Here is a 12,417-nt window from a genome sequence, read left to right on the forward strand (position 1 = left end):
AGATCCATGGCCCTGGTGATCATCCTCCAGACATGTGATTGATGGCATCGTCACTAATTACACATTCTGGCATATCTAGTGTGAGACAAATAGGAGGGCATTCGACAACAAGCATTGTGTTGTTGCTGTGGTAGTAGGCACATAAAAAAGGCAACGGTGGCCCGTGCCCTAGCCTTCCTTAGAGTTGCGAACAATGATCTCGATTAATCTTGTACATGTGTTTTTGTTGGTTTTTGGTTGTATTCAAACTATTCTTTCCTTCCAGGCACACTGATGCCAGCAACCAGTCCAGCGGCCATGCAGCAAACCATGAGTAGAGGGGGAAAAAGGATCACAAATGACATCTACGTGGTCAAATGCAGTCAGACCCATGGTGAACCACTTACTCACAATTAAGTTCCAGATGTACATTTCTAAACTTTATAGGATTCAATTGGCATACCTCAAAAACTTTTAGGACCTATAGTGCATTTTACTTATAAAGATTATTAGGGAGCGAACTATCCCAGGGTGCTTTCTTCGGGCGTAAGCCATTGGTGTCGCATCACGTGCCTATAATTGATCAGGTTTAGTTCCAGTCGAAGTGACCTACTAAAGTTTACTAAAGATCAGGAGAACATTATAGGTAAAATCTTTCTTGATAGTTTAGAAAAGTTGCCAATTCTTCTCATCACAATGACAACCTCATTTTATGTTCACTCACGAGAACACATATTTGCATAAAAAGTGCTCAAGTGCAGAAACAATATTAGCACAGAACCTCAGTATCAAACCCATAATGGAAGATTCATAGATGAATATGGATTATGGACTCTAGACTACTAGATTCAAACCAGTCGAACTAATTCTGAATCTATATGATTCAACAACTTTCACTAATCCATACAAATAAATGGGAATGCGATATCCAGAGAACCCCGGTCATATCCACCTGTAGCTGGATGCCTTAGATCATCAACTCCTTGGTTATGGCATGCATAACACTGACCTGAAACAAATTAACCCAACAAACTCTTAATAGAACTCTACAAACATTCATAGCTAATTCACTATATGGTCATGAAGACGAGGATCAGTACCACTTTCATTTGGTTCTAGAGGGCAGCAGAAATAGTATTTTCTTCCGAATATCTCTTTCACTTCGGCGAAGAACAATGCCACTCTGGAATCACTTGACCTAGGGCCCTCAATCTTTACAGTGAAATTGTAATGGTGGAAAACTTTGTGATGGTATTCCACATTAAAGCATTGGTGACAGAGTTCCTCAATCTGCCACTCAAGACCCTAAAACGAAATATAAATCTTTATTAGTACTGTTTTCCTGGTCACTTTCTTGTGGTTATAACAATTAAAATACTCAAAAGTTATATCCAGACCTTGAGATTAGTATTTCTTTCAGCGTATTTTTCGAATGCCAACATCACCTCCTTAGTCATCCATTTTTTCCCATTTTGAATAATCTCTTCGTCAGGAACTTCACACCTGTATGCATAGGCCAACACAAAATTGCATTTTCTGTTCATGTAGTAGAAGAAGTAGAAACCAGAATATGATGTCATCATGTTCAACGATTGATAAGCTTTTGGGTTTTGGCCCCAACACATATTAAGAAGCACATAAGATCGAAAGGAAAGTAAATTAACTAGATATATGTGTGGTGCAAAGTTGCGAACACCTCTGGTTGCTCAGAAATTGTGCGCCTGTCATGGCCCGTGATCCCTCTCATTATCTAAAATAATGAATATTGGGGAAAAAACTATGGTGCATGTAGAGGAACCAATAAACATACATGAATATTATCAATATCTTCTGCTATCTTGCTAAATAAGAAACATAGATGATAGATACTTCTTTCTGCAAACACAAAGATGCTATAGTAGTAACATGTAGAATTTTTTTCGATAAAGGGAATATATTAATATCGCGAAGATACCAATTACATCCAGCCTCTGCACCAACAAGATATCAAAATACATCAAGGATGCACACAGCCAAAAAGAAAAATAAAAAGAGAGAAATATGAAAACAAAGACCCCGTCGCAGTAATAAAACACTTGCAACAGCAACACTCTAACCACCACCAAAGACAACACCTGAACAACAGAAGAGGCTCTTCAAAAGCGACACCTCCAAGAAGGAAACAATGCATAAGCGTTGTCGTCGCCCAATCAAGGATCTTGAGTTTTCACCCTGGAGAGAGTCCGAGATTCCAAAAACAATGCCTTCGCAAGACCATTGCCAGGTACAACCAATGAAGCAAGACCTTGGGCTTTCACCCTGGAGATCGCGGCTCGGTACTCGAGAAGCACCCCCAAAACTGTTGTCCACCTATGTTGACGCCCCATCCCTTCCAAGGCCGCCGCTGCAAGTCCTCAACATCCGACACACAGGAAAAAAAAACTGTGTCGCCATTCTTCAACGCAATCAAAACTCCTCGCACCATTAATTCTCCGATCACAGCCACCATGACTTTCTTCACCACCTCAACGCTGTGGAAATCTATACTTAGACATGTCCCATGGCACCGGCAAGACAACGAAGCTTCACGCCACACCCTCATGAAGCCTCTCTGGCTAAAGATGAGGGCGCGCCCGACCGAATCAATTCCGATCTAGATATTCAGTGGCGCCATGCGTCAAAAGTTGATATCTCTGATAGGAAGACCAGAACCCGTCGGTGTCTAGATCGAAGAGGTCGACATGCAGATTAAAGCTTCGGAGCACGAAGAACAGCAGAACCAACTAACTTAGAACTCCCCTGGATTGGACGGACTGAATCTGGGCATGGGGAACTGCCACAGCCAAGCGCACAATACGGAGGACATGAGGCAGCACCGAACCCACACCGGCGAGCTAGTTCCAGCCACTCCCAACCAGATATGTGCCCGCCGGCCACCGTCGCAGCTGCAGCCTCCCCGCCAATTGGACCGCCCAGCCGAGCACCAATGAGCAGATCGAAGAAGTGCTGCCCATCTTCGAGATCCACCGCGCCCTTGCGCCATGGACAGTACCAAACCGGGCAGCCGAAGCAGCTCCTCCAGGCCAGACCGTCGTGCCGCCCAAGCAGCCGCAGGAGTCGCCACCGTCATGAACAGGTCTGGGGCCGCCGCCCCGGCACCCAAGCATCCGCCGGCCAGATCGTCCAACCGAGGACGACAGCAAAGGCCCGCCGCCGTCGTCAGCCCCACGGGGTTCTCCCAGGGGTGTCCTCCGACGGCGGCGAGCAGAGATCGGAGATGAGAAACGCGCTGAGTAGAGATGAGATCGCCACCCGTGTCGCCCGTCCGGACGACACGGGGCCGTTCGGTTTATTATCAAGAATAAGACGTTAATTAACATGTAGTAGCATACAAGGGTGATAGGATAATTTATAACCCTGCATATTATGAGGGGCCAAGGGGATAATTACTAGCAACGGTCAACAGGCAACCTCGGCAGTTGACCAGTTGCCAGTCAGATCCAGGATCACGCAGTTTGAGCTTCCAATAACCCACTTAAAACAGCTTTTGTGTTATGAATCTACAGTTCCTGTGTTTCGGAACTAAGTGAAAGTTCTTAAAGAGAACCTCATTTTCCATCTGCATGACTATACAAGATACAGTTCCTCGTTATAAACCAAGGAATATATAAACTCAGATCCATATTCATAAATTTTCAATGACACTGCTTAGAGAAAAAGTAAATCAATGCCAGATACCTGCAAGAGAGAGGATGGTAGATGGTTTACCTTGGTTGTCGACGTAGCAAATACTGCCGCGATGGTTCATTCCTCGAAGCTTGTTCTGTTGCCTGAAGGGACTGGGTTTCTGAATCAGCTGGAGAAGATGGCCACCCTACGGGAGGCCTCTTACAAAAATAGGAAGGTCGAGCGGTCATATCGGCACGCTCGGCAGCTGACATATTGTCGTACTTAGCAGCTAGACTGGAACACCCTACACCGAAAATTTTATCCATCACTTCGCTTACAGTGTCGCACGTATTCTCTTTCAAGTAATCCTCCATTTCTTGCAGTTCCTTGTCCCTGAAGAAAATTATGCCCATATAGTTTACATAATGCAATAAATAAGTCTATGTGCTACTGAACTAGTGAATGTATTCCGCTGAGGCAAAACAAAGAAAAATTACTGTAAATGAACATAAATACTTTTTGTCTGCTTATTTGCAGGTGCTGATACAGCCTACGGCACTATTTTGTGCTTTATGCGTCAATGTCTAAGTAGCTACATAGTGATAGCAATTAAACCATACATTAGAATGTGAATAGTTCAATTCATAGCACTCACATTTGTCGTGCTGCACTTTACTAATGACATGCAGCTCTGCTACTCTTCTTTTCTTTTTGGCTATTTGATCCATGTATAAACAGGTATAGTTTTAGTGCTTTGGGACTTCATGCTGTTAGTTATAATCCTTGTTGTAGTTAGTCATGCTGCAGTTAGTCAATGAGTCAAGTCTTAGGGAGTAAGCTAGTGAGTAAGTCTTTGTCTTAGGCTAGAAGTCAGTGGGAAGTCAAGAAGTCTTAGGCTGTAAGAAAGCCACTAAGGTGGTTCTGTACTAGTTCCTTTCAACTATAAATAAGGGGGAAAGCCCAGCCAGCTGCAGCAATGGCAGCACCAAAAGAGAAGCATGTAGTGCATCAATAAGAGAAAAGGCTTTGACTGTGTGGGGCAGCAAGTCACCAAAAACAGCTTGTGTATTTGTGCATGTTGTGAGAAACAACACACACACAGAGGAGCTGAGTGATTCAGCTCCAACAGAGATAGAGGAGCTGAGTGACTCAGCTCCAACAGAGAGAGGGAGGCTGTAGTGACTCAGCTCCAACAGAGAGAGGGAGGCTGACTGACTCAGCTAAGCTTCAGGTGCTAGTGCTGTGTGTGTATAAGACATCAAGCCTCACTGTACTAGTCCTGTGTGTGTGTGTTTGAGAGTGGGTGAAGCATATCTCAGGAAGAGGAGGGAGTTGAGTGGTTCAATTCCAACACTTGCCATATTAAAGCAGCCAAGACTTAAAAGTTACAAACAAAAAATACAGCTCAAATATATTAACAAACAGCAAAATCATGCGTACAAATCAAAATCTGATTCGTCTTCAGGCTTCTCCACCACAGTGTCCGACTCACTCTCGCTGCTGCCAGTATCATAACACACATTGGACCTACAGCAATAAATATCCACACAACTAATGGTTATTATAATGTTCAGCTTCCTGGCATTTAATTTTATGTAAATAACATTCAACTACTTATGAAGTTGATGATGAATCAAACATATCCAATGATGTGCAAAACGTAAGACAGAGTACTGTGGGTCATAATAAGTATCCATTTCAACAAATCATATCCCTGTTAATACAGAGATAGTTATGATCATACCAATAGGTCGACTGAAGTATAGGAGAGATGTCATTCAGCGCTAGGGCAGTGATTTCTGACAGACCCATAGTTACAGAGCCTTCACTGTTGCTAACCTCGCTAGCATGCTCCTCAATCCTGATCAGAACATGTTGTTGGTCAGTACATATGCAAGTATCAGAAATTAAAGACAAGGTTTATTATGTGAGAAGGCAGAAGGTCAGTGTAAATAACAGCCAAAACACATATATATTGAAATTCTGATGGAATAGACAGACATACACAGAAACAAGACGGGACTTCCTTCCCGCTCAAGGCATTATACACAGAAACAAGACAGACATACACAGAAACAAAGCAAGACAAGGATTTCGAAATACACAATGTTATGCAATGCGTAATGAATCGTTGTTACTTAGTATTGAGCAAGTGAAGTCGTGAAGATATATCTGCAAAGCAAAACAGCCCTTGATTGCTTTAAATGAAAGGCCAGATGTTGTGGCCCTGTGGGTGGTATCACAAGTTACAACCTAGAGCATTATTTTGTGCGTCTATAGGTTTATACTCCGTATTTAATTAACTACATAGTGATAGCAGTTGACCGAACAGCAACAGTTCAATCCACAACGTTTGCATTTTGGTGTGTGTTGACATGCTGGTCCATTTCCAGTTTTGGTTAGTCGATCCATATATGCAGTTACTTATGTGCTTTGTGGCTTCTTTCTTATGTTAATACCTTTAAGGCTTGCAAAGAAAACAACAAGATAGAGCTGGAGATTAAGAAACAGAAAAATCAAGAAACAAATGTTGAGAGGTCGTTCAGGTCGGCCTGATGTTTCTATAAACATGCCACCGACCAGCTTAAGCCATTATTGAATAGATGCTAGACCCACTCCACACAGAAGAATTTGACTTGCATAGGTTGAACTATGGTGTGGTCAGAATAATTCCGACAACCAATGATGCTCAGGATTTTATTTTATTTTGGAATGATGTCTCCGTAGATGATTGTCCATCGATGCGGTGGTTGTGGCGTTAGTGTTAGAAGCCAATACGAGTATCTAGGAAGATCTTAAGGAAGTAGAGTCCCTGTTTTACACAGGATGCCTCAGTGCAGCATGTCTGGCCAGAGGATCAGCTTATCTCACATTTAGAAAAAACTTTTGAGAAGCAGAGGTGAATACAGAGCTCCTGGATTATACAAATAGGGATGAGGTGAATTTTTTCCATGAGAATCTTTATCGGGTATTATTTGTGGCGTCATGATCGATGCAGGAATGCAGGATCAGTGGAAGTTGGGAATTCATTTGTAATTAAGCACTTGATCCGGTTGATAGGCTCGGATCAAATTCAGTTGGCAGAGCAGCTATCTGCTAAAAGCAAAAGCTTGGGAGGTGATACTTTCACTGTGGAGGATGTATGTCCTACAGATCAGCATGAACTTAATTAAGAACAATCCACCATATGGCTCCCATTCTCACACAGGATTGCATACCCCACAAGAAAAAAGGAATTACTCAGATCATCATAAATTATCAATTAAAGCATAAATTATCAAACCTATACAGTCTAAGACACTTCTAGCAAAAACATGCTTGTTCAGTAAACCAGGAATTTCTAGGTAGATCTATCATTAAGACTCCCTCTCTCCGTAAAACCTCGCATACTTATGCGTTGTTAATTTACTCCCTCCATTCCAACGAATATAACCCACACACATTCCAAAATTCAACTTTAACCATAAAAAATAGGTATTGATCTAATTTATGGTCAAAGTTCAATTTTGAAATGTGTGCACGTGACATTCATTAGAATGGAGGTAGTATAGTGTATACCTCGCATGCATGTCTCGAGGTGTGAGTTTGGATGCAGGTACAAATAGTATCTGGATCCATATAGGGCAGATCAGTATTTAATTAATCCTATAGTACTAGTACTAGCAATGATCTGAAGGAGGTTTCAATAACAAGCATATCGTTTGAGCTTGTTCCATCCCTCTGAACAAAAACGGATGGAAGCTGTGGTTCTACACGCAATTGCCATCAAAGTTGCATTTTTAATTTGGGTGGGGGTGGGAGCAAAGAATTCCTTTTATGATGGGAAGTAAGCATGTGAGGAGGGTAAGAGATGGGCATGCAGAAAGGGCGAAAGCTCACTCAGTTTTATGGAAAGAGGACGGTTCGGGGCGCCGCCGCTCCTCGGGGAGTTCAGGGTGAAGATCCAGGAGCGAGACGAGATGAGCATCGCCGTCCATGGCAACGGGAGCCGGCAGCGAGAGCAGACAAGTAGTGGTTTCGCGGTGCTGGCGGCGGCACTCATCAGCGAGTCTAGCAGCGCGCCGCCGCTCCTCGGCGATTTCAAGGGGGAGATCAAGGTAGGGGTCGGGATGGCCATCGTCCTCCATGGCGAGGGCAGCCAGCGCAGAGACCAACCCAACAGCGGTTTGGGAGTTTTTTACCCACTTTGTTTTTCAGCAACGTCGTTTGGAGGGTCTTCGTTCCGTGTCCTTTCCTCTTTTTTAAAAAAAAATAGAGTTGTATATTTTTTTCTCCTAATCTCTACTATTAAAGGGATCTCTACTATTAAAGGGGGATCGAACGTCGTGATGGTTCGACCTGGTTCGATCCCCCTCCCATCGCACGCACGCAATTTTTTTTCTTCCAGAAATCGCCTCGCCGCTCGATAAAAAAAAGAAAAAGAAAGGAAACAGCCCACGACTGCACACCTCATCTCCCACTAACCCCACAATCCCTCGTCCCCAATCCTCTCGCGAGAGAAATCGCCGCCACCGGCCTTCTCTCCTTCATCGCTCAACTTGGCAAAGGCGACGAGCACCTACCGCCCCTGCTCCCCCTCCGCCCTCTATCCCCTTGCTTGGAGACAGCTTCCACGGCGGTCAGGGAACTCGGCAACCCCACAACGGCGCCCTCACCGAGGCCCATGGCCCAGCTCCACTTACCTCTCATCGGAGCCATCGGTGGGAACCAAGACTGGCGATCCGCGAGACTTGCATACGGTGACTTGGCTAGACGACCATCATCCCTACCCTGTGCGGAGCCTTTCCTCGATCTGGTCGTGCTTCCCAGCAGACATCGCCATGTTGGAGCCGCACTCCTCCCCCTTATGATGTCGTACTGGACTCATGCTCCCCGCCCTCAGCGCCGGGCAATCCTGCCGGATCTGGTCGTCCTCGAACCCCAAAATCGGTGGTGGCCACAAGCAGCCAACTCTGTCCTCTGTCGTAGTTGAGGATGGGGTAACAAACACATGTCGAGGCGGGGAGCTGGTACATGGGGTTCTTGGAGGGAGGAGCAAGCCGTCAATTGCCGCGGCGGGGTCGGAGGGGCAGATCGGAGTCAGCCGAGTGACGTTCGTCACGGCCATGGTAACCTCTAAGGTACCTTCAGTCTACAGCTTGCAACTACAAGCACGCCGTCACCGGAACTGCATGGAGGCCACACCCCTTCTGATTCCTTTTCTCCAATCTTCAGAGTTGTGGCCCGTCTTCAGAAGCACAAAGCCACATCACGCTGATGACAATTGGCCGTCCATCGTTTGATTCGTGTTCATAATATTCTGTACATCTCCACAAGGTACAACACGGGTAATTTCACCCCCCATGTCGCTTATTGAATCCTGAAGCAATTAACTTATAGCTTAATTACCTGCAGACTACAGTTCTTTATTGGGAACGAAGGATTGGTCTATTTTTCTTCCACTCTGTTTGGATTTCTAGGAAGTCTTTTGCCTATTGTGCAGCACATGAGTTCAAATATTTCTTATTTGATGTAGAATCAAATAAAAAGGTTGATGTTTCATGGCTCAATCAAACTGAAACCAACCTTAGGAATACAACAATTCTTGCTCCGTTGTATGTGCTTCCAACCATTCATATTGAAGGAATATGTACAAAGGCTGGGCTCGTTAAACAACACAGTAAGCCATAACATAGCTTCAACCATGAACTGCAGTTAATTAGAAAAAAACAATTTGTTATTCTGTGTTTGTGAGCAGTCTATCATGGATTCGGTTCAGTTGGAGGGTCTTCTATGGCTGCAACATAAGAAATAGTACACATCTAGCCATCCAAGATCCAACATTCAACAAAAGTCTAAGATTTGCTTAACTACTTCTTTTTTGATTTACTTGGGCAGTTAATTAACTGCTTTTCGTAGCTGGAGCTATACTATGTCATGATATACGAATTGAGGAAGAAATTGCAATAGATAGCCATGATATACGACACTTTTCATATAAGGTGACTAAAAGATAACCGTGTGTTTCTTGCCGAATTTTAGTTTTTTGAACCGTCCATGATATTAGACACAAGATGTTGGCTGGAAATATCACATGTCATTATTAGGCATCTTTAGGGATGGAGGTTAGGCATTGTCAGCGAATGGCGAGGGGGGGGGGTGGTGAAGTAGATCTTTTCTGAAATTACCAGCAGCTGCACACAAGTTTCATTGTTTGTCAATTTTATCCACGACTTTCATGTATTTATAGGTAATTCTTTTCAGCTGTGTATTATCCTCTTTGATTATCTTGCACTGCAGAATTATTATGCGATCAAATTTATAGGTGTATTCATTGTTTCTCCTCTTAACTATGTAGATGGAACAAGGATCACACATATTATTGTAAGCTATATTCTTTTTACATTTATGCATATTCTTTTTGGGACAGAAAATAAATTCAACTATAATACGCAGATATATTTTCTCCCATCTATGTATTCTTGCTCGGAGAGAAAAACAAAGTAGCGACAATAAGGGGTTTTATATAATCTTATGTCTTGCAAACTAAAAAAAGAAACTAACTACTCCCTCCGGTCCATAATAATTGACGTTGCTTTAGTACGGAGTATCTTTTTTTTCTAACTTGTAGCAAAACTATTATGAATCGGACGGAGTATCTTTTTTTTCTAACTTGTAGCAAAATGTGGGAGCTTATATACACACATAAAACAAGTAGCTCTTACGAAGTTCTTCAGTGTTGGTCATGTGTGTCTAAACTTGGCTATCATGATGTGAACTTGCTTCCTTTAGTTTGAACTTTGTGTTTACTATCCTTGATTCATGCTTGCTTTGACACTGATATGTGAAATTGATGCTTATTCATCTTAATGTTGCTCAAAATGTAATGTTTGTAATTAAGATCGAGTAGATGTTTTGGTGATCTCAGCGCATCATATTTTTTCATTATAATCTTGGTTGTGACATATTGGCTCCCGTAGCAACGCACGGACATTTAGCTAGTTTAATAATAAAGAGCTCATTGCTTCTGGTTGTACATCATTGATGTTTTTGCAGAAAAGACCTTTTGTTTTTACGTAAATAACCCTGCGTTTTTTAATATTCAATCCACAGTCACCTCCTATGTTAAAAACAACAGAATTTCTGCACCGTCGAGGAGGAGGGGGGTTCCGGCGGTGGTCGTTGATGCGGGTGTGAAGGAGGGGACGGGAACCGGCGACAACGCTCCAGATCTGGTCTGGAATGGCCGGATTGTTGGGGAACGTAGTAATTTCAAAAAAATTCCTACGCAGACGCAAGATCATGGTGATGGCATAGCAACGAGAGGGGAGAGTGTTCGTCCACGTACCCTCGTAGACCGTAAGCGGAAGCATTAGCACAACGCGGTTGATGTAGTCGTACGTCTTCACGATCCGACCGATCCAAGCACTGAACGTACGGGGCCTCCGAGTTCAGCACACGTTCAGCTCGATGACGATCTCCGGCCTCCGATCCAGCGAAGCTCCGGAGATGAGTTCCGTCAGCATGACGGCGTGGTGACGATGATGATGTTCTACCGGCGCAGGGCTTCACCTAAACTCCGCGATGATATGACCGAGGTGGAATATGGTGGAGGGGGGCACCGCACACGGCCAAGGAACGATCCGTAGATCAACTTGTGTGTCTATGGGGTGCCCCCCGCCCCCGTATATAAAGGAGGAAGGGGGAGGTGCGGCCGGCCCCCTAGGGGTGCGCCTGGAGGAGTCCTACTCCCACTGGGAGTAGGACTCCCCCCTCTTGCCTTGGTGGAGAAGGAAAGGGGGAGGGGAAAGAGGAAAGGGGGGCGCCCCTCCCCCTCCTTGTCCTATTCGGACTAGGGGGGAGGGGGCGCGCGGCCTGCCCTGGCCGGCCCTCCTCTTCTCCCTCTTGGCCCACTAAGGCCCATTATCCACCGGAAGGGTTCCGGTAACCCCCCGGTGTTCCGGTAAAATCCCGATTTCACCCGGAACCAATCCGATGTCTAAACATAGGCTTCCAATATATCAATCTTTATGTCTCGACCATTTCAAGACTCCTCTCATGTCCGTGATCACATCCAGGACTCCGAACAAACTTCGGTACATCAAAACTTATAAACTCATAATAAAACTGTCATCTTTATGTCTCGACCACTTCAAGACTACTCTCATGTCCGTGATCACATTCGAGAACTATGTAGACATGACCTAGAACCATTCTCGGTCAATAACCAATAGCGGGACCTGGATGCCCATATTGGTTCCTACATATTCTACGAAGATCTTTATCGGTCAAACCGCATAACAACATATGTTGTTCCCTTCGTCATCGGTATGTTACTTGCCCGAGATTTGATCGTCGGTATCCAATACCTAGTTTAATCTCGTTACCGGCAAGTCTCTTTACACGTTCCGTAATACATCATCTTATAACTAACTCATTAGTTACAATGCTTGCAAGGCTTAGGTGATGAGTATTACCGAGAGGGCCCAGAGATACCTCTCCGACAATCGGAGTGACAAAACCTAATCTTGAATTATGCCAACCCAACATGTACCTTCGGAAACACCTGTAGAGCACCTTTATAATCAGCCAGTTACGTTGTGACGTTTCGTAGCACACAAAGTGTTCTTCCGGTAAACAGGAGTTGCACAATCTCATAGTTGCAGGAACTTTGTATAAGTCATGAAGAAAGCAATAGCAATATACTAAACGATCAAGTGCTAGGCTAACGGAATGGGTCATGTCAATCACATCATTCTCCTAATGATGTGGTCCCATTAATCAAATGACAACACATGTCTATGGTTAGGA

General features: G+C 44.1%; 1 protein-coding gene across 1 annotated transcript; it reads right to left on the reverse strand.

Moving 5' to 3' along the window:
- Positions 1-619: 619 nt before the first annotated feature.
- LOC123044635 (uncharacterized) lies at positions 620-7,821 on the reverse strand. Its single transcript, XM_044467435.1, has 7 exons — positions 7,507-7,821; positions 5,372-5,488; positions 5,068-5,154; positions 3,727-4,020; positions 1,377-1,482; positions 1,080-1,284; positions 620-988 (listed from the first exon to the last, which is right to left on the reverse strand). Exons 1-7 carry the CDS (start codon positions 7,752-7,754, stop codon positions 876-878), a joined length of 1,170 nt encoding a protein of 389 aa, XP_044323370.1. The 5' UTR covers positions 7,755-7,821; the 3' UTR covers positions 620-875.
- Positions 7,822-12,417: the final 4,596 nt, after the last annotated feature.

This window comes from Triticum aestivum, chromosome 2B (assembly GCF_018294505.1).
Source record: "Triticum aestivum cultivar Chinese Spring chromosome 2B, IWGSC CS RefSeq v2.1, whole genome shotgun sequence".
NCBI classification, from domain to species: domain Eukaryota; kingdom Viridiplantae; phylum Streptophyta; class Magnoliopsida; order Poales; family Poaceae; genus Triticum; species Triticum aestivum.